Here is a 26924-nt window from a genome sequence, read left to right on the forward strand (position 1 = left end):
CAGGAAACATCGGCGAAGCGAAGGCCGGGATAACATGCGTGGGGAAAATAAGTTTATGTCTGATTCGTATCATTGGGAGTGGGCGACGTACCCTCTCCCCACTTCAAACCACTTTCCAGTCCTTGACCTGCATAAATATAACCCAGAAACAACACGATGTGACTGCAAATATTTCAAATGAAGGCGAAATAATGACCAGGAGCAGAGAATTTCACAAGGAAACACGTGAATGGGCTGCCAACGAGTTTGTTGTGCGTGGTGCTGACAGTGGTCAGCCCAGGTCGGAGTCCGGATCAGTCTTGGATCTGCGCCGGGTTGCGCTGGGCAGGACCGAGTCGAGCCTGGATTCCGCGCCCGGCTGGAGGTCCGGGTCAAGTCTGGATTCCGCGCCCGGCTGGAGGTCCGGGTCAAGCCTGGATTCCGCGCCGGGCTGGAGTCCGGGTCGAGCCTGGATTCCGCGCCCGGCTGGAGTCCGGGTCAAGCCTGGATTCCGCGCCGGGTCGCACAAGGCTGGAATCCGGGTCAAGCCTGGATCCGCGCTGTGTCATGCAGAGCTGGAGTCCGGGTCTAGCCTTGATTCCGCGTAGGGATCCGCCAGGCGAGAGGACCGGGTCAAACTGAATTCCGCGCCGGGTCGCGCAGGGCTGGAGTCCGGGTCGAGCCTGGATCCGCGCGGGGCTGGAGTCCGGGTCGAGCCTGGATCCGCGCGGGGCTGGAGTCCGGGTCGAGCCTGGATCCGCGCGGGGCTGGAATCCGGGTCGAGCCTGGATCCGCGCGGGGCCGGAGTCCGGATCGAGCCTGGATTCCACGCCGGGTCGCGCAGGGCTGGACTGCGAATCAGGTAAAATCCACGCGGGTTGGGTTCTCGCCGTGTTGCGCCGAGCCGTATCCGCGTCGGGCTGGATCCGTGCCGCATCCGCGCTCGGGTGAATCCGCGCCGGGTTTTGCGGCACGCCCCCCCTCCCCTCCCTGTGAACTCCAATCCAGGCTCGCTCTATTGCCTCAATATGTCTCAAGATGGCCGCCAATGTGGGATCGATGTTTCAATATTGGAAGAAATTTGATTTACAACTGCTTCAGGTCAGCGGCGCCTCGGGGTTCTCGGGCGGACGGCAGGGTGTGCGGGGCGGCGAGGGGCTCGGCCCGGGCCCGGCAGCGGTGCCCCCGGCCCGGTTTTGGGCCGGAATCCGGCGTTTTGCGATTGATCAGGAATTGATCCCTCAGCTGCTTTTGTGTTCAATCATCGATCAGCCGCCAGCAGCCAAGATGGCGCCGGGGAGCGGGGCGGGCGGGCGGGCGGGAGGGAGGCCTAGGCCCGGGCGGGCGGCCGGCGCACGCCCCCACTCCCCTCACAACTTTGGCAGCCGGGCTTGTGCTGCCGACTCGGCGGCGGCCGAGCAAAGTTTGAGTGGCGCGCCGGCAGCGTGGCTTCTCTCCGCCCTCCCGCCAACTTGTGACGGAGCGGCTTAGATTTGGAACTGCGCCGGCAGAGGAGGCCTTCGGGCCGGCCAGGGTCCCGCTCCCTCCCTCCTCCTCCTCCTCCTCCTCCTCGGGCCGGTCGCTGAAGCTACCTTAGGCCGCGGGGTGGAGGGCCGTCCGGCCGGAGTGCGCGCGAAGTTGGGAAGTTTGGGCTGGGCCGGGCCGCCCTCCCCCTCCCCCTCCCCCTCTCCCCCCTCCCCCCTCCCCCTCTCCCCCCTCCCCCTCCCCCTCCCCCCCTCCCCCTCTCCCCCTCTCCCCCTCCCCCTCCCCCTCTCCCTCCCCCCCTCCCCCCTCCCCCTCCCCCCCTCCCCCCTCCCCCTCCCCCCCTCCCCCCTCCCCCTCCCCCTCTCCCCCCTCTCCCCTCTCCCCTCTCCCCCCTCTCCCCCCTCTCCCCTCTCCCCTCCCCCCTCTCCCCTCCCCCCCTCTCCCTCCCCCCTCTCCCCTCCCCCCCTCTCCCCTCCCCCCCTCTCCCCTCCCCCCCTCTCCCCCCCTCCCCCCCCTCCCCCCTCTCTCCCTCTCCTCCATGGCCAGCCTCTCTCTCTGGGCTTGGGCTCGTTAAAAGTGGAGAGCTGGGCAGAGTTGGATGCGGGGAGCGGGAGAGTGGAGCCGCCCGGGCCAGCTCCTCGCTTCGTGTAAAGTTAAAATGGGAAGCTGATGAGGGGAGGGTGGGGGGACATGCTGACGGCCAAGCTGGGCACCGAGCAGTTCACCCGTTCTCTCCCCTGCTGCAACATCTTCAGCATCAACGACGCCAAAAAGGGCAAGATGTTGGTCGTAGCCAGCAGGGCAGGCAGCATCCAGGGCAGATGTGAGATTCCGAGGGGAAGCGGGTGAGTTCCAGGGAGTCATGAACGACCAAGGTATCGAAGGGGAATCGAGCAAAGGCAGGTGCGCTGCTTGGGATCTGTCAGGGGCTATCAAAAATAGGGGCTCGAGCCCCAACTGGGTGCAGCAATGGTGACCGAATGCTGTGCCCTGGGGTTCACAGTGATTACTAATGGGGATCTGATACCCAAATTTTGCGACATCCCATTAGTGTATCAGAAGAGGGTTTTTGGATCAGTGATTATAATGCAATAAACTGATAAAGAACTTGTGAGAAAAGAGAACAAACAAAGCTTCATAGGTTCCTTTTGCCATGTAAATAATACAGTAAAAATGTAATGTGTGTGATAGATTTCAACCTTTGTTTGATGTTAGGCCAACAAGGAATCACCATAATTAGGAAAAGAGAAGCAAAAGATGAGCCCCTTCAGAGATGCTGGGTGTCTGTGGATTTGCCTCCAGTGCTCCTGCAGGTTTACGATCCATTCGAGCTTCAGATCCAAACCTCAGTTGTGATCAGGAAGCCTTCAGCGCCCTTCTTTGCCCTCAGCATCCTCTTAAATCTTGTTTCCAATAAGCTAGTCTCCAGCATCTGCAGCCTGTGTGAGTCCTTTGACTGCAAGTCACCCACAGCCTGTGTGAGTCCTTCAGCCATTTGAGCCCAACACTGATCTGCTGCCATGGTCACCATCCAGTAGGTGCTTCTCCTTCTTAATGGTGGGTGTTCTCCCTGTTTCCTGTACCCTGTGCCAGTCCACTGCTTCCCCCCGAATCTGGAACCTCCCATTGTCTGCTGCCCAGCACATGCACCAACATCTTGGACAGAGACCCTGAGGTTACAGGATTTAAAAAAAACACCGTTGGCTCCGTTGGCTGTTTAAAGCCTTTACGGAGCTGTTGGTCCGGGCCCAATGGAGCAGCTCTGCATTTCTGCTCCCTGCTCTCCTGGGTCTGCACCAGCACTGCCATTTTTCAATAGATAGTGAGATGTCCAAGGAATACAGCAAGTAATGCATCATCCAGAATCAGGTATGATTAGTCAGTGTTTCAGGTCAGGACTCTTTGAGACTAAAATAAGAAGGGGGTGATATATTTTGGAGAGAAATAGACTGGAGAGGGGCTGAGGTGATAAGAGTATTGGGCTGAAGGTGGGAGAGGTGAAGAGAGGAAGAGTTTTAATTAAAAAAAAAAGCAGAGGATAGATTAATTGCATTTGCTGTAATGGGACTTTAGTGATACTTAACAGAGTTATTGTGTGAGATTTGGTCTGCAGTAAAAATAATGTGTGGGACGATCATCAAGATGGTTCTAAAGTAGTTATTTTTATGTAAAACTGGGTTTTGGTAAATGAATGTAAGGAGGGTTGAGGAGTTGAGATCGAGGATGGGTCAGTTGATATGTAATAAGAGTTCTGATTTACTGAGTTTAATAACGAGGCATATGCAGGTGCGTGCAGAATAGAATTTTGCTTTTTCAGTAGGTTTGAATCAGTAGTGTTCTGAAAATTGTATGTTGATGGGCAAAGGTTTTTTAGAATTTAGTAAAAGTTTTAAATGTTTAGGTTTTCTGGAGGTGGATTGGATTAGCTTGAAATATTTTAATTTTGAAACAATCATGCAATTATGCATAAATTGTCTGTTTTTTGTGGTATTGTCTGTATTGTATTGAGTTAGAGTGAAATTGTCCTGAGCTCTTGTATTTTCTCATCAATATTATTTGTTACATCTGAGGGGAAACTGAAAATCACCATGCAGAATGGGTTAAAAATGTTGCTGTGTATTTTTGAAGTTGTTGGTATTTGTGGTGTATATAATTATTAATTTTTATAGTGCTTAGGCAGCAGGCGGAATCACTTTTTCATTAATCCTCCTCTGTTTGTTTACTGAAGCATACTTTGAAGATGAATTCTGACTAAGCGTGTCTGGTATGATAATTACTGTGTGTGTGTCGATGTATTGTTCCATACATTTTTACATCATTCATGGGGGATGGGGACCTAATATTTTATCATGTGATTTGTTCTCTGTGAGTGAAATACTGACCAGGATATGCAAAGAATTTTACTGAATAGATTTTGAAGAATAGATAAAATAATGATCTGTGTTTCAGAGGTTGATGGTTCAAAATATTACATTTCACCAAAAATTATTTAGTTTGGGTTATGCCATATGCTGACTTACCTCTTCAGAAGTTATTTAAAAAAATATTCAGTATACATTCTTGAAAGACAAGTCAGATGATTGGGAGATAATGTTGCTTTAGAATAATATTTGATTTTGTTTATGTTTTAGGACAATTTTCCCAACTAATCTTGAATAACAAGAGGGAGTGATTAGATTTGAGCTTTCCTTGGGCAGGGTGTATTTGGAGAGTGCAAGCTTGTTAGATACTCGAACAAGCCAGGATTGCTATGGCTGTTTACCGAACATTGAAGAGCAGGGAAGTGATGGGCATTGTCTACGGGCCATTCAGGGACAAATTCTGAAAAGTTCATTTCATTTCCATTCTGTAAACAACAAAAAAATCCCACCTTGATTCTTCACTTTTCATGCTGTAAAATGGTGAAGAAAAATAACCTTTTAAAATAGGTGGCTCAAAGAATGGTAAAATGCTAATATCAGCCATAATTGTTGATTTTACATTACAATAAGCTACCATATTTATCTGGTACAATAATAATAGGCCAAACAACAAAAGTAATAATCCAAAATAAAATGTAAACATTTTAGTAACAGTGACAAAAATGTTAAATATAAACGGGTTGTTGGGTCAATTCAGAAATTTTGCACATTTTAACTTTTAAAAGTGGGAAAATGCTGATTTTATAAATATGCCTACTATTTAAAAAAATGTATTTTTTGTACATCTAGTTTTTTGAGAGTTAAAACCCTGGTGAAACAGCTTTTGATGCTGGGCATTTACAGACCCAGTGGAGATGAGGAAAAAATAAGCTTCCTTTGTGTTCTAACATTCCTGAGATGGTGAGCCTCGGGGAGGCTGTCCTTATACCTAGGTAGGTAATAGCAAATCGCTTGGTTGAGGTCTCTTTCTGTCCTGCGTAACAGACAATAATTTGACTATTTCAGTTTGTATCTGCATTTTACTGATTATGTATTTTCTGCTGACAAATGTTTTTAAAAAGTAGTTAAAAATGGTTTAGTAAAGTTTATTTTTTCTGACGATGGAATTAATTCTGATTTCAAATTGCGTCTTAATATATCATCGATATTAACTCAACAACTAGAAAAAAACATTGCTTAAATATTTCCATTTTCCCAAATAATTGCAACAATTATTGATGAAGAGAGTGGTTAATAAATTGGAACAAAATAAAATGAGATGCTCATGGCGACCCTTTTCCTTATGGCAGACAGAAGTTGAAGTATGTCATGTATATTACATTTTTGTGTATTATTACATGACAATAAAAGGACCTTAAAGATTTGTTTTTCATTGTTGTTCAGATGCTGTAGAGTCTTTTTTGATGAGGGCATCCTTTTAATGTATGGATGTAGACACAAAATCCAAGCAGGCATTTACGGATTTTCTCTTGGCCACAATTTGAGCTGAAATATGACGAGGCAGTCAATCTTCAAAGTAGAACCTGTCTGTTCTGCAGAAGAGCATTTATTTGAGGATAACCTGCTGTTATGTCAAGTATGATTTTGCATGGTTATTGAGAGTGTTTTTTTTTAATGAATAGTTGGAAGGTTTGGCTGTCAAGTTCTTAAAGAACTTTACCTACAATTATTTTGTGATTGCTCTCCTATACTCTGGTAATAATGTGGACTGAACCCAGAAGTATGGATGAGGGTTTGTCAATATGGGTTGTGAGGTAAAGTCAAGAAAGCAACACTTTGGTGGTAGATTACAATGGGGAATTAAAGTAACTCAAGATCAGATGGATAAAAGTTTCAATGATGTGGAGTGTCATACCCACCTATTATTCAGCAGGGATATCCAGATAAAAGTGGAATGTGTAGTGCTGTCAGATTTCAACAGTCCATTCTAGTTTGAAAGTGAAATGTTTTTTAGGAACATTTGCAATTCATCATTTTTTGAACAATATGTCATTGTAACTATATAAATAAGGGTGAAAGACAGTCATTTATTTAGTAAATACCTTATCACATCCTCTGAAACCTAAAATGCTTTCCAAAATGTACACTTTTTTGGACACATTTGTTTGTAATATAGGAAAATTGCATCAAATTATATTTGGTAAATTCCCACAAATATCACTGATCATGACGAGATGTCGAATTGAGTGGATAAGTATCAGTTGTCATATTGGGGATAACTCCTTGTTTTTGTTATTGCACTAGCATCATTGATATTCGCTCTATACATTTTTAACTCTTCCTGTCCTCTATCCTATTTTTTCTAATCTTCAGCTATTGTCTTACCTACACACTAGTTTGAATGTTTTAGTTTATGAAATCTCTTGTATTACTATGCACTTTGCTGCTTGCATTGTCTTTTCTAACTTTGGCTGACAAGGAATCTCTTCTTCACACCATGATCAGTCATCTAGACTGATTTTCATTCATCTCTGGGCTAGAGCTGAAATCTGGATTGAGATTTGAACCCACGACCTTCTGAATAGGGCAAGATTACCTACTGTACAAAAGGAAAGCATCAGCTGGCTTGGATTTCCTCTTTGTTGGTATACTGTGATGTAACCAACGTAATTCTTTATTTTTTAGTGGGCTTCAAGGAATTGGAAAACAAGAAAATTTAAGAATATTGGACCAGTGGCAACTGTGTCGCAGTACGAAATGAAGAATTAGAAAATGATCAGACGTAGTTGAGTCAAAGTTTAGTAAAAGTTGTTTACTCAGTCACAGTTGTTTAAAACCTCGCGTGTTCCAAATGATCGCACTGCAACGTCATGATGTCATTTGGAACCTCCCGCTGCTACATGTCTTTCCCCCCCCCCCCCCAAAGAACTGGCGATAAGAGGCTAAACCTCTGGTGCCATTACTGTCCACCACTCTTGGGTAGTCATCTGCACCTTTGCATCGGGGGTCATGGCAAGGGCTGATCAAGGTCAAGATGATTGGGGACAATAGAGTGAGGCTGACCTGTGGAAACGTCACATAGGAGAGTGGTACATCCTTGAGTTGCAGGCTCATGACGGGATTCTGTAAGCCGGGAGTCCTGGAGCTGAGCTTTGGTGAGCACCATGCAGTTTACACCCAGAGAGATGGCACGAACTGCTTGAACAAAGGAGCAGGATGGGGCATCTGCCACCACATTACTCTTACTGGAGATGTTTAATCCTGGTTGAAAACTCAGATACTAAGATAGGTGGCCAGGGATCTGATGCCTTCACAAAGGGAAATTTGAGCAGTTTGTAGTCAGTAAAAACTGAAATCCCTGCCTTCCAAAAAATAGCAGAAGGGTCTGACCGCTAGGTACAGCGCCAACAGTTCTCTATCGAATGCACTGTATTTTGTTTCCGGAGGGCAGAATGTGCCTATTAAAAAACGCTAGAGGCTTCCATTGTTCATTGGTGTACTGTTCCAAGACCCTGCCTACTGCCACATTGGACGTATCTATCGTCAAGGCGGTTGGTGCATCCATTTGTGGATGGACCAGCAATATTGCCTTCGCTAGGGCATCTAGGCTGCTGGAATGCTACTGTCGTCTCCTTTGTCCATTAAGCTCTTTGGGATCACTGGACATGAGATCGAAGATAATATGAGCTGCAGAGGGTAGAAAGCAATGATAGAAATTGACCATCCCCACAAATTCCTGGAGACCATTGATTGTGTTGGGCTTCATGAATTTGAGGATGGCTTCCACCTTGCAAGGCAATGGAATGACACCCTGGCTGCTGATCTGATGTCCCAAGATCTCAATAGAGGACTGCCTGAATTTGCAATTTAGATGGCGGCAGATTAAACACAGGTACTGCAGGTGTTTTTTGTGGGAGTGGCTGGCGATGAGTGTGGCATCCAAGTATAAGTAAAGGAAGTCCATGCCATGTCCCACTGTGTCCATTAGTCATTGGAATGTTTGTGCAGCATTTTTGAACCCAAAAGGTATTCTCAAAAATTCGAAGAGGCTGAATGGTGTTATGATGGTGTCTTGGGCACATCCTCTGGGTTTACAGGTATTTGGTGGTGGTTAGAAAATATTCTGACCCCATGAAGATTAGCTGTAAAGTCTTGTATATGGGCCACTGTATATCAGCCTCCAGTGACTTTGGGTACCATATGCAGCAGAGAAGCCCATGGGGTATTAGACCTGCGTATGATTCCAAGCTCCTCCATTTTGTGGAACCCTTGTTTTGCAAGCTGCAATTTGTCAGGTGTCAGGCTCAGGCATGCAATTAGTTCGATGAATTCATTGTTCGAATACTCAATAGTGTCAAGGTGCAGGGTGGGTAGTTTGGCTTTTCCAAGGCGGAAAGTCTGGAACATTGTGTTCACCAACTGGCGCCCTTTTCAGTCCACCATCAGTGAGTGGGCTTTGAGGGTCGGCACTCAGCAACAGCCGGGACACAGCAGCAAGAACGAACTTCCATGTGAACTTATTGTCACCCAATTTCAGGGGTATAGTCTGTGTGCTGTATGTAGGAATTGAACTGTTATTCACTGCAGTGAGTGCTGGATCAGCGCTCCTAGTACGGGTGTCAAAGCCCAGAGGAGTAAGGACACTAACCTCTGCACCTGTGTCGACTAGAAATTTGCACTGGGAGAGTTTGTCCCAGATGTAGAGTAGGCTGTTACAGAGACCAGCTGTCGTCGCTATTAGCGACGACTAGACATGGTGTTTCCTGGAAAAGTGCAAGGGGGTCAGCAGCAGCGAGCTCCAGAACCCCAGCATTGATGGTAAAAACACCAGGTGTTGGTCACAGAGTCATGCTTGTCTGGGGGAATGTTTTCCTTGTCACCGGTTCTTGTGGAGCCTGAGCCTTCTTTGGGTATGATGCAGAACTAATTTCTGTGGGCCTTGTGTCTTGCTGTTTCGCGCGCCTCAGAATGTCTGCATGGGTGGCCACTGTTCGAGGGTATTCAGAGTCCTTGTCAGCCAACATGAGGCAGATGTCTTCTGGCATATGCTCTAAAAATAACTGCTTGAAGAGCAAGTAAGGCCAATGGCCGTCTGCCAGTGCCAACATGTCGTTGATTAACTCCAAAGGGGTGCAGTTCCCCCAGGCCATCAATATGGAGGAGCTGTGCAGCTCGCTCGCGCCATGAGAAGCTGTAAATCTGGAGAGGGAGGGCTTTTAGGGTCCCGAAGGAAATCCACTACTCGACTGACGTGTCCTGGTCGAGGGCACTTACCACATAATAGTACCTAATGGCGTCCTGTTTTATTTTGCGAATGTGGAACTTTACCTCAGCCTGAACCAAACTTCATGTTGAGTAGTCCAAAAGACAGGCAGTTTGAGCGAAACCACTGCGTTGTCTATGTTGGGTCCAAAATCCATTTGGGCCTGTCGGGGCCACCAATGTGGCAACTATGTCGCATTGCGAAATGAAGAATGAGAAAATGATCAGATGTAGTCGAGTCGAAGTTCAGTAAAAGTCGTTTACTCAAACAATCACGCGCAGCTTTTATAAACCCCGCGCGATCCAAATGACGTCATTCGCATTGTGACATCATGACATAATGCAGAACCTCCTGAGCCGGTTCGATTTTGCCTCTGGTGAGCTGCTACAGACCAATTGTTTTGAAGTTCTTTTATCTTGAAAGTAATAAGTTATAGATCAGAGTGAATAGTGTTCTGACCAATAGCTTTTTTTGACATTCATAGATTTCAGATTTATTGTCAGACCACATACATGACATCATGTACAATTCTGAGATTCCTTTTCCTGCAGTCGAGGCAGAATTACTACTTATTGGTAGCGCAAAAAAAAATACTCAACGTACACATAAACAATAAAAGAAATGTAAACAGACTGTGCACTACAGAGAGAGAAATCAATAAAGCACAAAAGTAAGAGTCCTTAAATGAGTCTCTAAGTTTGTCGTTGAGGAGTCTGATGCTGGAGGGGGAGCAGCTGTTCCTGGACCTGGTGGGGCGAGTCTTGTGGCACCTACACCTCTTTCCTGATGACAGCAGCGGGAACAGGGCATGTGCTGGGTGATATGGATCCTTGATGATTGCTGCTGTTCCCTGTCGGCAGCTTTCTCTGTAGATGTTTTCGATTGGGTGGGGGGGGTGTTTTGTCTGTGTCCTAGGTTGTGTCCACTACCTTTTGCAGTGACCCCATACCAGACCGTGATGTAGCCGGTCAGCACACATTCCACCATATATCTGTAATTTGCCAGGGTTTCTGATGTTGTACCTATCCTCTACAATTTCCTGAGGAGGTAGGGGCACTGACCTGCTCTCTTCACGATGCCATTAGTGTGTTGGGTCCAGGAAAGATCCTCCAAGATAGTGACTCCCAAGAAGTTAAATTTGCACACCCTCTCCACCTTTGATCCCCCAATGATCAGTGGATTGTACCCATTCCTGATGTCAACAGTCAGCTACTTGGTTTTGTTGAGTGCGAGGTTGTTGTTGGTGTATCATTCAACTAAATTTTCAATCTCTCTTCTACTGACTCATCACTTTTTTATACAACCCACTACTGTGGTATCATCAGCGAATTTGTAAATGGTTCTGTTTTCATACTGTGCCATACAGTCAGGAGTGTACAGCGAGGAGAGCAGGGGGGTAAGAACACAACCCTGTGGTGCTCCGGAACTGATGGAAATTGTTGAGGAAATGTTCTTGCCAATCCTCAGCTGCCACCCCTCCACTATCAGACTCAATGACAAACTCAGTTAGGGACTCATTTAAGGACTCTTGTGCACTTTATTTATTTTCTTTTCTTCTCTCTGTATTGCACAGCCAGTTTGTTTTCATTTGTTATCTGTTTACAGTTCTTTCATTTACATGTTTAGACTGTGTACAGTTTATTTTTTTTGACCTACCAACTCGTGTTAATTCAGCCGTGCCCGCAGGAGAGAAGAATCTCAAGATTGTATGTGATGTCATGTATGTACTCTGATAATAAATCTGAAATCTGAGGTGAGAAAATAGAGGATCCAGTTACATAGTGCGGTGTGTATTTGACACCAGGGGCCAGTGAGATAGAATCTGCCGTAGACCTCTTGTTATGATAGGTGAAATGAAATAATATATTTCCTACCTTCAATATGTGGACATATTTGGCATGTGCAAGAGTTCTTCAAGATGCTTTTTGAGTGTTACACAAAATGTAAGTTTCTTTGATCCACTAATTTATGGGGAAGCTACATTCCAGGAATTGGGCAGATGCTTTAGTACTGTTGAGGGGTGTTTAAAATTTAGACAGACAGCATGGTAACAGGCCATTTCCATTTACACCTCATTAACCTACACCCCAGTACATCTTGAATGGTGGGAGGTAACCAGACCCCCCCTGGAGGAAACCCACGCAGACACGGGGAGAACAGTGTCGGACAGTGCCGGATTCGAACCCGGGTCGCTGGCGCTGTAATAGCTTTGTGGCAACTGCTATGCTCAGCTTGCCACTGGCATAATTTACAGGGTGGGCTGATGCCAACATGAAGTAAACAAAATAATTGATTATTGCCATTTGTGAGCTCTTGCTGTGCGAAATGATTACCATTTTTTGCTGTTGACTTTTCCTTCTAGAAGGTACTTCCAGAATGTTCAGTGGATGCAAGTGGTTAACTTTTTAATTTACTCTTTTTGCTCTACATTTTGCCTGTAAATCTAATTGTAGTGTGCAGTATAATTCGTAACTGTCCAGCAATTCTCATCAGTGGTACAGTAATGAGTCCATAACTTGGACAATGCACATTTGTTTGCTACTGTGTGGTGGAATTACAATGGCATGGAAAAGTAGGAGGAAATTGGCTGAATTCTAATTTGAGTTTAAATCGTAGAGGAAAACAGTGAGTGAAAGGATGAGGAACGCTCTGCCATAAATGAGTTCCTGTTTTGCGGATGCTTCAGCACTAACTGGCAATGAGTTTGGCAGTGCACCATTTGTACAATTTTAAGCTGCTGCAGAGCTACAAGGTGTCATAGCAACAAGCCATAGCAGCATTATATGCCAAAAGGATAGATGATCCCACGTTGAAGTTGATAAAAATGTAAGTGTTGAGATCTGATTGCCTCTTTTTTGTAAATGGTATCCCATTGATGCTGCTTTGGTGGCTTGAATTGGCTTCTGCAATCTTTGAAGCTCATATGAAATGTTACTGCAAGTGTGTTGAGATAAGTGACTAGAATGAGAGTAACCTTTTCTCTAACAGGCCACCCACACAGCAGAGTAAATGGAATGTAAAAGAGCATGTGTATAATGGTGTTATGATGTTAGTAGACACAGTGGTTCTTCTCTTCAGGTTAGAAAAGTGTGAAACTCAGTCTTCCAGTCAGAACAGGGAGTTTATATTTGAGTTTTCAAGAGGTAGCAACCATGTGATGTGATTTAATCTGCTGTTTTGGAGAGGGGTTGCTCTGTAACTGGAAATCAGAAATCTGGAGCTATTTAGAGGAATTAGTTCTTGAAACTTTCAAAGGAAGAATGTGATAGTTTTGTTCATGACAATGAATATAATTTTTAAAACATCTGATGAAGTATTTTACATGGAGGTGGATAAACCTTCTGGGAATAGCAGTGCTAGGTTCTGAAGAATTTTTATTTTTGTGCAAGCCGACATTCTCTTTTTCTGAAATGTTGAGTTTTTGCAGGGGAGCTGCTTATTCCACAGCATTGGCTATATTTACTTATGAACTTGTGTGTTGTTGATCTTTGTGCTTTTCAACTGGACGGAAAATGACTCCGTGTGCAGTGTTTTCATTTTTTTTGTCTGCATGCTTGCATTTATAACACATTTTTCATTATTTAGCTGGAATTGTGGACTGACTTTTGATTGGCTCTTACACCCAACAGAGCTGAGCCAGCTGAGAAAAGCTAATTGTCGGGAACTAATTTGGGGTAATTTTGTTTTGAGTGCCTTTGTGCAGAGTAAATTCCTCTTTATTTGGAATTTATAAACTATTTAGAGGAATTTAATCCCAATTCAAATAAGCTGTTTGCAAACAATTTGCTTAACCATTAAAAGAAAGGCATAATGTAAATGTAATATGGATAGATAATCTGCATGGATTTTTAGCAATCCCTGCAGTAATTTGGTGCTTTGATTCTGGTTTGTCAGATTTTCCTTTGGCTACTGATGATTGTTATTTGCTATTCTAGCCAAATTTATTTTAAACATTCTTGCATGTTATCCAGTTGGGAGATTTGTAGAAAAAGTGATCGAGTAAAATCTCTGTAATCCAGAATTCAAGCAACCAGCAAAAAAATTGCAGAAAATAAATAGGTAAAATGTACAAAATCTTAAAATTGGTGCACCCTAGTCCTTAGTCTGCCAATTCATGCAACACACAATCCCAAGCAACCAGAAAATTCACTTATCTGGCATCCAGTGATCCCCATAGTTGCTGGATATCAGAGTTTTGTTTACTGTATGAAAGGTACATTGTGTGTTTTGTGATTTGCTTAATACTAAAATACCCATAATAAATTTAATTTTTTAAAATTTAATTGTTTGTATCATTACAGGAAAAATGAATAAAACATTAATCAAATATCCATAACCAATGATACAAAAAAAACTTCTATTTTTCTCCCCAACCCCCCCCACCCAAAAGTAAGAAAAGGAAAAAGAAACACCTACCATTTAATATATTATAATATTAGCATATACAATCATTAATTATTATTATAAATGACTAATTAAGAGGAATGGATAAGATAGAAGAGGTGGATGGAAAATTAGTCATAAAATCCATATATGGTTTCCAAATACTATAAAAATGTTCCACTTGATTCCTTAAACAATACTTTATTTTTTTTTCCCAAAGGTATACAATTTCACATCTCATTATACCATCTATTTAATAATGCTTCTCTATCATCTTTCAATGATATTGCTACACATTTCTTTGCAGTTGCTATTGCGAAATGAAAAATGTTCTTGTTATTTATCCAGTTTCAATTTGGTATCCTTTTCATGTATATTCCAAGTAAAAATAGTCTTGGATCCTTTGATATCTTTATTTTCATAATTTGTCCTAATAATAAACTCCATTCATTCCAAAACCTTTCCACTTTTTCACAAGACCACACTGAATGCAAAAAAGACCCTATTTCTTTCATACTTCGAAAACACTTATTTGAGTAATTAGAATTAAGTTCTTTTAACTTATATGGAGTATAAAATAATTGATGAAGAAAATTATATTGAACCATTTGATATCTAACATTTATTGTATTCGTAACACTTTCTTGACATAATTTTGACCAAATCTCCTAAATTTGTATATTTAAATCTTTCTCCCATTGGATTTTTGATTTGTATAAATCTTTTTTCTTTACAGTCTCTTGTAATTTTATATACATGTTAGTAATAAATTTCTTAACAATAGATGTATATATTATATCTTAAAATTGACTTTGTTTAGGGAGTCTCAAATCTGCTCCCAGTCTCTTTTTCAAATACATTTTTAATTGATTGTATGCAAAAATTGTATTTATCTTTTAATTGATCAAAAGTTAAGAAAAAAGATCCTTAAGAAACAACCATTTATTCTCTATATACCTTTACTAAACCAATTATCAAATAAAGAATTATTTGAAGTAAAAGGAAGAAGTAGATTTTGTTTTAACAACATTTTTTGTAATGATAATTTTTAATTCCTCTCTCAATATGAATTCTATTCCATATGTTTAAAATATGTTTCACTACGGAAAAATCTTTAGTTCCTTTAAACGATTCACTATTCCATTTATACAACATTAACTCTAGGATAGTTTCACCAATTTTATTCATTTCTATTTGAGTCCAAGTTTGTTTTTCATCCCATTGATAACAGGAGGACAAAAACCTCAATTGAGCTGCTTTAAAATAATTCTTAAAATTTGGTAGTCTTATTCCATCCTGATCAAATTTCCACATTAATTTTTCAAAACCAATTTTTGACATCTTACCTTTCCAAAGAAATTCATGGATTATTTTATTCAAGTTTTGAAAGAAAATTTCTGGTACTGGAATGGGCAATGATTGAACACATATATTCTTGGAAAAATACAATTCACTCATCCTATTAACGTTATTGGTAAATCCATCTTTTCAAATCCTCTTCCAATTTTTTAACAATGGTAAATAATTTAGTTTAAACAAATTACTTATATTTCTACTAATTTTAATTCCTAAGTATTTAATTGCTTCATTTTTCCATTTAAATTTTGTCAATCTTTTACATTGAGAGTAATCCATAGGCATTACATTATCACTTTATAACTCAATACTAAGCCATACTCTTTTAATCTCACATTCAACTTATTTAAAGATATTTTTGGTCTCGTTAAATATACTATTACATCATCAGCAAATAAACTAATTTTATGTTCCTTATTACCTACTTCAAATCTTTTAATTTCATTATCTGTTTAATTACTTCTGCCAATTGTTTAATCACTAATGCAAATAAAAAGGGTGATAATGGACAACCTTGTCTAGAAGACTTTTAGAGCAAAAAGGGTTGTGAGATTTGTTTACTCGTAATCGCTTTTGCTTTTGGTTGATCATACAATGCCCTTATCCACTTTATAAAAGTATTTGGAATCCCAAAAGCATTAAATGTCTCATAAAAAATTCCATTCCAATCAATCGAACGCTTTCTTTGCATCTAATGCTACTGCTATCGTTACCATTAGAATCATCCTATTTTGTGCTGTATTTACTAAACTTAAAAATTTATCTGTTATCTGCTGCTTTTCTATTTTTAATAAAACCAGTTTGATCTAAATTTATTAATTTTGGCAAAAATTCAACTAGCGTATTAGCTAACAATTTCGATACAATTTTATAGTCCGTATTCAATAATGATATGAAGAAGACTGTAAACAATCTTTCCATTTTTTTGGAATTACAGTTATGAATGCTGTTTTAAAAGATTCAGGTAGATCATAAACCTCTTTCATTTGACCTAATACCTCCATCAATACAGGTATTAATAGCTCCTTAAACTGTTTATAAAATTTTGGTGGGAAACTGTGTTCACCTGGTGCCTTATTATTTTGTAGAGACATCAGAGTCTGATAAACTTCTTTTTCTAAAAAATTCTCGGACAGTCTTTTCTTTTCATCCTCCTTTAACATCGGTAATTTAATTTGTCTCAAATAATCTCTTATTTTATTATCATCTCTCAGACACTGAATGATAAAATTTAGCATAAGTCTTTAAAATTATCATTTATTTCCTGCATTTTATGATGTCTGTCCTGATAATTTCTTTGTAGCAATTATTTTTTTCTAGAAATTGGTTCCAATTTTAATTGCCATGCCAATGCTAAAACTTTATGGGCCCTTTCACCCAACTTGTAATATTTTTGTTGTATTCTTATTATATATCTCTCTACTTTCTTAATTTCTTCAATGCTAACAATTTTGTCTTTTCCTTATCTTTATTTACTTGAATTTGCTTCTCTAATTTCATTATTTATTTATCTAATTGAGTTACTTCTTTCATATATTCTTGCTTTATTTTTGGTATAACTTATTATTTGACCTCTCAAATATGCCTTCATTGAATTCCATACTACAAACTTAATCGTAACTGAATCCTTATTAGCATCTAGAAAAAACTTTATCTGTTGCCTCATAAAAATCACAAAATTCTCTTTTCTTCAACGAAATGGTATTTAACCTCCATCTATACCTTTTGATCTTGCAATGATATAGACAAAAATAAAGGTGAATGATCCGATAAAAACCCACACTTGATATTCTACTCTTTACCTTGTATAGTGACATCTAAGGTCTCCCCAGCTCCAGGTTTGTCACCACGGGTACTTGCCTCCCGGAGAGCTCCAGGATCCTTCTTCAAGATAGGCCTCTCTTCTTCATCAGCTTCTTTTTCTTGTTCAAGTTCTTGAAAAGTAACAGTTTATCTTTCTTAGGAGGCATTGTTTATTGTACTGAAGGCCTTCTGATAGCTTCTTATATTTTCTTGCAGTCAATCAGGCTTAACTCTTTTTAAAACTTTTTCTGACAGAGTAGAGAATTCAAGTCCAGCCCCATGTCATCATGTGGCATGCCCACCAATGATCATGTATGTAGTATTGAGGTGATTTTGTAAGTCTTTTTTTGATAAAGTGCTGCACAACTATTGCTTTCCAATTCACAGTGTAAACATAGAACAAACTTTTGTCCTTTCAACATGCATCGGACAAAGTTTAAATGGATAGCTAGATGCACAAGATGTAATGCAAAGAATGAAGAAAAAAATGTCCTCAATGTTGATGGAGATGTTGCAAGACATTGGTCAGAATTCTAGCCTCTCCCAAAATGTAACTGAACTACAAATGAAGTCAAGAAGTCTTAAATTTTCTAGGTAATTGGAGAGTGTGAATTTGGTGTATAAAGAGCTGTCATATTTTTCATAAGAAAAGTCACAAATACAGTCTTACTAATATCATTGTCTTGTCTGAATATTTCCAAAATAACTAATCAGAGCACTTATGGCATAGGGATTACTCCCCCCCCCCCCCTTGGAGTTTTTTTTGGTGTTGTTAAATATTATTTCTTTAATATGATTGTGCTCTGGATTTTTTAATCATGAGCAATTTTTTTGTAATTTTTTTCTTGAATCTCATAAACCGATATATAGCTACTGTTTAATTGTTTATGATATAAACACCAATAAAAATATTTTAAAAGAAAAGAAAGCAATTCCTTACCAATTCCAGAGCACTTGTGCTTAAGGTGGAATGTGAGTTTGGGGGGCAGTTTGAGAACCCCCGCTCGAGAGACTAATGTTCAGGGTTGAAAGCCCAGGGCGGTAGGAAGAGATTCAACAAAAAATGATCATTATTGTTCATCCTATACCTGCTGGAGATGTGCTCCTTTAGAGCATGTTGCAAGTTAGCAATTCTGCTGTGACCTGGCACTGTGGCGCTGTGGCTGCATGAGCCTACCTGGTAATCTTGTGGCACCTCATTTTTTTCTGTACCTGACCTACACACCTTTCACAATTCCAAACATTTTCCTTTTGTTTTATTCTAGCTGTAAATCCTTAAATACTCGCATTTGAGCGCTGTCAAATATAGCCCTTCTAAAGTATCCACATAAACTGTCAATATCTCGGAGTCTCGAGAAGCTGTGGGTGCTGGAGCAAAGTGCAGTCTTCTGGAGGAACTCAGCGGGTGGCGGAGCATCATCGAGGGAAAAAGAATATGAAGTTTCTAGTTAGAATCAAGACTGAAGTTTTTGTTTTTAGTCAATAATCCTTAACTCATTTTTGCATAACTAGTTATTGAAGCAGAAAGTAAGAACTGAGGTAAACAACAAAATCTGCAGATGGTTTGCTGGAGAAACTCAGGAGGTTAAGCAGCAGCCATACAAATTAAAAGGCAATCAACGTTTCACAGGCTTGAGCCCTTCTGGAAAGAGGATGAAAGGGTTAGGAACACAGGCTAACAGCTAAGAGGTTCAGATTTCAGGCTTATTGTCAGAGTACATGCAAGCATCCTTTAACTCTGAGATTCTTTTTCTACAGGTGAGGCAGAACTACCATCAATTGGTAGTGAAAAAAAGCTGCACAGCATGTACATGTAACTGTATAAAGAACTGTAAGCAGATAACAACATGTAAACAAACTGTGCAATGCAGAGAAAATAAAAAAAAATAATGTTCACAAGTAAGAATCCTTAAATGAGTCCCTGATTGAGGTTGTTGAGGCAGCTGTTCCTGAACCTGGTGGTGCAAGGCTTGTGGCAGCAATGAGAATAGAGCGTGAGCTTGTGTCGTGGATCCTTGATGATTGCTGCTGCTGTCCAACAGCAGTGTTTCCTGTACATGTTCTCGATAGTAGGGAGGGTTTTGCCTGTGATCTGGAATAACATTACCATTGTCTGTCCGAATCTTAGTAATTTGTCTCTTATCAATTGAAAGGAATGGTTGCTTAGCCAAAAGCTTACCAGTTTTTTCACCCTGTGTGTAAAATTGACAAGGCCATCAGACAGAGGTCAGCATTAAACTTCCTGCAGAAACTGAAGATGAGGGCCTGGTGGGTTGGTTCCCTGAGAAGAATGATGAATGCTTCATTATCAGGGCTCACAAACCAGCACCAGGACTTGGCTTGTTTGGCAGTGAGAAGAGCCCTCCCAGTCAGATCCTTCTTGTATAACCGGAACCAGAATTTAAATTTAAAATTTAATTTAAAATTTTTAAAAAATGTAAACATCCAACACAGTAACAGGCCATTTCGGTCCATGACCCGGTGCTGCCCAATTACACTCAATTAACCTACAACCCCTGGTACGTTAAGAAGGGTGGGAGGAAACCAGAGCCCCCAAGGAAAACCCACGCAGACAACACGAGAAGAACATACAAACTCTTTACAGACAGCAGGGGAATTGAACCCTGGCCCCGATCTCTGGCATTGTGCTAACTGCTATGCCAATCGTGCCTCCCAAAGTTCTGGAGATAACTGATGAGTGGAGACAGTTGCCCACCACTGCTGAATGCAGTCGCTAAGAGGGTGTGGAGAAGGATGCAGGGTCCTTGTCACAGTTCATCCCCTGCAGCAGGGTGATTTACAGGCTGTTTCCGGGGATGCACATAGAGTCAGATATCCAGAACTGCTGAAAGACCATCAACTTGGTGAAAGACGAACTTTGGTCTGCCCAAGACTTGTCTTTCAGCGCATGGAGATGTCAGTGAGGAAATGCTGCCGTCTGGCACATTCCAGGCTGCAAGAGTACAAGCTAAAGAACGCTCTGATGCTTGGTGCAGACAACGTGGGTGCTGTGAGGAAGGTCCACAGTGTAGAGTCCTCTCATTACTGGGCATTGAGAGGCTGAGACCCAGGGGAAGTCCCCCAAACAACAGAGGGCTGAAGTGACAAGTTTAGTAATGGTGTAAATGGAATCAAATGTAACAGGAATGTATGGATATGAAAGTAAGGGTGGGAACAGATTATGTATGGTTTTCCCTTTGTAAATAATTTTGTTTTTGGGGGAAAAAAAAATTTATTTCTGTTGTCCAAGGTCAATTCAGAAATGTGCCACCGCTTTTTGTTTTGAAGTGTACCTTGAGCATAAGGTATTGTGAAATTGTTGCAGAGCTTAGGTGGTGATTTTGAATGGAGACAGTCAGACTGGAATGTCAGTTCCTGAGTGGGACAGCCTTCATTGACAAGTTTTTTTGCTGATGTTTAGCGAGGATAATAATTCCCTGCATAATTTAATTGCAAAACCTGATTTTTTTTTAATGACATGCGAAGTGCCCATGCATTCTATTTAGTAGAATTGAAATAGAATATTTCATTTTGCTTTATTTGAGGCAGTGGAGGCTAAGATTTATCTCTCCTTTTGCAATGCATAATAACTAATCTTTGCCAAGTGGATGAGCACTGCTTTTGTCATGAGAAGTGGGTGGTACAGGATGAATGAAGTTTCCAGAGTTTGATGGGATAGTGCTCATTTATTGCAGTTGCAATCAGAACCATTTTCAGATGGTTAATAGTAAAAATCTTTTAACTTTTCAGTAAAGTTCCAGATTTTTTTGTTGTTGAGCCAGTAATTGATTTGAGCAATTTATTGAGGTAACTGTGCTGGACAAGTATCAAGTAGATCATGTAAGGCAGTATTTATACAAGGGAAAGTGACTGCACATTTTCAGTTTGGCATGCTTGTGGTGAAACAATTTGTAATAGTGAGTGGAAGGGAAGTGTGTTTGGCCAAAATACATTCTTTCTGTCAGCTGTCATTTTGCTTGCCACAAATCCTCAGTTGAAGCAATTTTACATGTACTTTTGGTACAATAGGTTTTCGTTGATTTGTTTTTATTACCAATCATACCATAAAACATAGGAGCAGAAATAGGCTATTCAGCTCATCGAATCTCCCCCGTATGTACATCCTGCGTATGGACAGTCAGATTTTTTTTTGTAGTTCACAAGAAAAGTTGTGAAGTGATCATTTAATTTCCACTTGGTTAGGGTACTCAGACTTCTTTTAGCCTTCTGCTAAATTGGTTTGTTTGCTTTTAATTTTTATGATTTGCTAGTGGGAAATCTTTGTTGAATATTGAAAATGGAAATTCTGGAACAAGTGTTACAGACCAGGAGCAATAGAAATTCACCAAGACAATGTTATTTTTAAAACAAATTCTTTATTAATAATTAGTAATAATATCACATCTTACTTAAATTTAAAGAACCCCAACTATGCACATATATACCTGTGTGTGGATTACCCAAACCATTATAGCTTGGGTACAATTCTGGAAAGTTAATTCACAAAGCTCAGTCTTAGAAATCCTGTGTTGAAACTCGGAACTTTTAAACTGTTGTTCAGAAATGATTATAAAGTAGGTGAGACAGAGTCATCAGACTGCCTTTAACTCATGAATCTTTGTCGAGTCGTTTCCAGAGAAATGTTCTTTCATATGACTGATTGTATCAACTCCCCTCTTCCTTGCATAGAGGGAAACAAATCATGTGACTTCCACTATACTTCCAAGAATCCAGGCAAGGGTCAGACGAAATGACCATCAGAATGGTCACATTCCAATGAAGCAATTCTCTTGCTTCTTTTACCCAGATATGAATCAATCAAAAATGACCATTTACAATGGTCACAGTGGTTCAATGTTTTCCCTGACAAAGAGAATCAGCAGAAGTGTCCATTTCAACTCCATGAACGTTTTGCACCCTGAGTCAATCCCCCAAAGTAACACTCTAAAAACACAAGCTTGCACACAAGAAAAAAGCAATTTAACCTGTCAAGCTTGCTCCATTCCATGTGCTCTAATGATTAGTCTATCATGGTCTGTTTGCCCTTGCCTTCATCTCCAGTTGCAATATGTTCCATTCAAGATTCCTTTATTTTTACAGAACATGTAATATTACACAAAATTGTCTTCTGCTTTCCTGAAAGAATGAGTTCCCATTAGAGTCGCCCGTGCTCCTTGCTTTACAAGAGAAAGAGAAGCAAAAGAGAGTCCCTTCTGAGTCGCTGAGCGTCCATGGTTTTGCCTCCATTGCTCCCTCAGCCTCTAGATCCACACACTCCTGTTTGATCCATCAGCAACCTGACCTCCAGGTTGAAATCTTCAGTGCCCGAGGCCTTGACTTCTTCATCGGAAGACCACTGTGGTATGAATCGGAAACAACATTTCCTCCTCACTGACAATCCTCTTGGATGGCATGCTGAGTCTATTGCTCTAATTGCAACCATGACTGTATAGCTAGGCACAATTTAAATCCCATCTACAAATTTGCCAATAACATCACAGTCGTTGGAGGATCACAGACAGCAATGAAGAAGAATACAGGAGTGAGATTAGATCAGCAAGATGAATAGTGTAACAACAGATTTCACATTTATTGACATGACATCACATACAACCCTGAGATTCCTTTATCCTGCGGGCATGGCAGAATTACCATTAATTGGTAATGCAAAAATAAATACACAGCTAAAACATGTAAACAAATAACGAACTGTAAACATAACAAATGTAAAGAAACTGCAATTCAGAGAGAACAAAAAGAAAATCAGTAAAGTGCACAAAAGTTCTTAAATGAGTCTGCCTTTGTCATTGAGTCTGATGGTGGAAGGGTAACCTGGTGGTGCAAGTCTTGTGGCACCTATACCTCTTTCCTGATGGCAACAGCGAGAACAAAACATGCCCTGGGTGGTGTGGGTCTTTGTTGATTGCTACTGCCCTCCAAATGGCAGTGTTCCCTGCAGATGTTTTCAGTAGTGGGGAGAGTTTTGTCTTTGATGTTCTGGGCTATGTCGACTACCTTTTTGGAGGGCCTTACGCTCAGGTATTGGTGTTCCCATACCAGGCCGTGATGCAGCCATCAGCACACTTTCCACCACACATCTGTTGAAATTTTCCAGTGTTTCAGCTGTTGTACCAAACCATGCAAACTCCTGAGGAATTAGAGGCACTGATGCGCTTTCTTCACGATTCTGTTGGTGTGTTGGGTCCAGAAAAGGTCATCTGAGCTAGTGATTCCCAAGAACTTAAATTTGCTCACCGTCTCCATCTCTGATTCTCAATGATCACTAGATGGTATACCTCTGGCTTTCCTGAAGTTGACAATCAGCTTCTTAATTTTGGCCACATTGAGTGCAAGGTTGTTGTGGTTCACCATTCAGCCAAGTTTTCAGTCTCCATATTTCTGCTGACTCATCCCCTTCCTTTTTTCAACCCACTACCGTGATATTGTCAACAGATTTGTTGATGGTGTTATTGTTGTACTGAGCTGCACAGTCGTAGGTGTAAAGTGAGTAGAGCAGGGAGCTAAGAATGCAGCCCTGTGGTGCTCTGGTACTGATGGAGATGGTGGAGGAGAAGTTCTTACCAATCATCACTGATTGTGGTCTGGAGGTGAGGAAATCAATATTCCAATTACAGAGTGGGGTGTTAACTCCCCCACGTCTTGGAGTTTGCTGATCAGTTTTGAGAGGATGATGGTGTTAAATACCGAACTATAGTTGATAAAGAGCAACCTGATGTATACATCTTTGCTGTCCAAGTGTTCCAGGCTTTGTGTAGACCAGTGAGATGACAACCTTGCACTCAACATTAGTAAAACTAAAGAACTGATTGTGGACTTCAGGAGGGGGAAACCAGGAGCACAAACCAGTTCTAATCGAGGGTCAGCAGTGGAAAAGGTGAAGAAGTTCAAATATCCTGGGTCCTCCAAGTTGATTCAATCATGAAGAATGTTCACCAGTGGCTATGCTCCATGAGGAATTTGAGGAGAATTTCTATATCACGAGAGACTTATAAACTTTTATAGGTGCACTGTGGAGAGCATTCTGATTGGTTGCATCACTGTCTGGTATGGAGGAGCCAACGCACAGGACAGGAAAAGACCACAGAGTTGTGAACTCAGCCTGCACCATCATGGGCATCAGTCTTCTCTCCATCGAGGATATCTACAAGAGATGGTATCTTAAGAAAACAACCTTGATTCTCAAGGACCCTCACCATACAAGCCACGTCCTCTTCTCACTGCTACCGCCATGAAGGAGGTACAGGGACTTGAAGAGAAACACCCAACAGTTCAAAAGCATCTTCCTGTCTGCCATCAGATTTCTGAATGGACAATTACCTCATTTACTCTTTTGCACTAATTTATCATTAAATGTGATTTTCAGCAGTATTTGCATGTGTATTGCTGCTGTAAAACAAAGAATTTAATGTCCTGACATGACAAATCTGATTTTCATTCTCCTTCTCAATGGGGGTGGGGGTGGGGGGGTGTCTCTCCCTGTTTCTGGTGCTCTCCAACAGTTCACTGCTCCCCGGAGTCTGTCCCTTGAGGTGGCTGCTGCAGGACACAGACTCATGGTCACAAGATTTTAGTTTAAAAACACTGTCCGCTACTCAAACAGGCCTTCAAAATCTGTATGGAGAAGCCAGCATTAGGACCGGGCAGTTCAACCCTTCTGACCAGTACTTTGTCTTCACTCTCCACTCTCTGGGTACATACCAGTGATTGAACTGCTGTTGTTAGCATCTCTAGCAGCGCTGCCAATTTTCATTCATCCCTATTTTAAAGAACATTTGTATCTTATGGCAAACTCCCTTGCTACCAAAAGCCATGTAATCTTGTTCATTGCTTTCATATTTTCTTTTGAGGCCTTACGGTTAGAGTAGCAGTTAGAGCAACTCTGTTACAGCATCAGTGATCGAGACCGGGGTTTGGAATTCCATGCTGTCTGTAAGGAGATTGTACATTCTTCCCTTGTATTCATGGTTTTCTCTGGATGCTTGAGTTTCCTCCTGCCATCAAAATGGGGGGGGGGTTTAGATTTATTGGGTGGGTATCTAAATTTAAATTAATTTTTTTAACATTTAAAATGAAAAGATGTGAATGACATCCTTTTTAAAAATACTCAGTGCAAGAACTCTTAACAATGTTGAAAACAAATTTTGAGCATCTCTTTACACTACTTTCTGTTCAATTGTTATGAGCCCTGAGAACCCACCAGCAATAGATATTCACCAAGGCAAATGGTTACTTAAATGTTACTTTTAATTATCTTTAAACATGAAAATAGAGTCAAACTTTAACTTATCTCTATTGACTTACTTAACCTAACTTAACCCCCTTCTAATTCTAAGCACATGTGTATGTAATGTGTGTGCAAGTTCAGAAAAGTTCTTTGGTTCACAGTCCAATCTCACTTCTCATTCCTCCAAGTTCACTGGTTGCAGGCAATTCTTATACTGTGCACACAAGTTAGCATTTATAAAGTTCACCAGTCTTTGGTGCTTGAAAGTAAATGGTTACCGCTCAGTCGGTTTGTCGGTTTTCAGAGAGAGATTTGTCGTTCCTTTTTAATCAGCCACTTCAGTGTCTTGCTGTCGAAACTTGCCCCTTCAGGGTTCTCCAGAAGATGACCTCTTTCTTTCATGTCACCGCAGAGTTCCTTTTTGTTTCTCATATTTCAAGTCCTCTCCTCTTGCTTGAACTACAAGGGCTTTGACCAGGCCGTTTTACAACTGGGCTTTCCATAAGCTTGCCAGCTTGTTCTGTTCCAGTCCCAGCTGCTAGCTGTAACACTGTAGAAGTGATCTCTCCTTCTCTCCCTGTTTGACGCTGCTTGCAAAACCACATTACACTGTCAGAACAGCAAGTTCTCTTCCAGATAGCAGTGGCTCTGACATGCTCTTTCATCTGTTGCCTTTTGTAAACAACAATTCATTAGTGAAGTCTCTTGAGCACTCTTTAAAAGCTCTTGTAAAAGCTCTGGAGTCGATACGTCTAGCATGGGGCAGAACTCCAATATTTTAAACAAGATCTGTTTTAAAGTGTTTGTATGTGATCTTTCCCAATTTATCTCCCAAAAACATATATATATATATATATCTATCTATATATATCAATATATCTGTAATTTTATCTAAAGTCAGAGTGCTGTTGATCTCCCCAACATTTCTTATCTGATTACTAAATCAAGTTTGCTTGATATTCCAGTCAGAATGTGCCTTAATAATAACCATTATAATGAATTAAACCATTGTTCTAGGTTGGCTGAATTATACACATATTCACATTCAAATGTATAGATGCAGACATTTGGAGATTTAATCTAATCTTTCTGAAAATAATGAACCTTGTGTTCATTTACATTGTTGTCACTATGATTGGACGTAAACCTGATTTGGCTTAGTTCAGTATCTAGTTTTAGTTGCATTTGCCAATATCAGATCAGTCAGAAAGGAGACAATTTGACAATGCACTGGTTGACATATTATGCAGATCTTCTAACCTTGTGTAAAATCATCGGAACTAAATGAATTGTAAGAAATTTAGTGAGCATAAAATCCATGGATGGCAAGTTTCTCGAGAGTATTCTGAGGGAGAAGATATACATGCACTTGAATGATCAAGGGCTCATTAAGGATAGCCAGCAAAGTTTTGTAATTGGGAGATCGTGTCTTAAAATCTAATTCAATTATATAGCTTCATGAAAGAAAGTGTGTCCAAGTGTGCATGTGTGTTGTGCGCATGTGAGGATGTGTGAATGAATTAATGTGTGTGTTGGTGTTCAGGTGACT

At 41.0% G+C, this 26924-nt stretch overlaps 1 protein-coding gene across 12 annotated transcripts in view; it reads left to right on the forward strand.

Annotated features, from left to right (window-relative positions):
* Positions 1-596: 596 nt before the first annotated feature.
* LOC138736062 (protein CASP-like) overlaps positions 597-26924 on the forward strand; it is a 525702-nt gene continuing 499374 nt past the window's right edge. For 4 of the 12 annotated variants that reach the window (XM_069884924.1, XM_069884925.1, XM_069884928.1 and 1 more), the window contains exon 1: positions 936-1080. In XM_069884924.1, coding sequence (XP_069741025.1) covers positions 1018-1080 — 63 coding nt within the window. In that variant the 5' untranslated portion in view covers positions 936-1017. Of the gene's footprint in view, positions 842-933; positions 1081-26924 lie in introns of those variants that run through there. The other 8 variants (XM_069884920.1, XM_069884923.1, XM_069884929.1 and 5 more) reach the window with 7 other exon arrangements.

Source organism: Narcine bancroftii, chromosome 6 (genome assembly GCF_036971445.1).
Source record: "Narcine bancroftii isolate sNarBan1 chromosome 6, sNarBan1.hap1, whole genome shotgun sequence".
In the NCBI taxonomy this organism is placed as follows: domain Eukaryota; kingdom Metazoa; phylum Chordata; class Chondrichthyes; order Torpediniformes; family Narcinidae; genus Narcine; species Narcine bancroftii.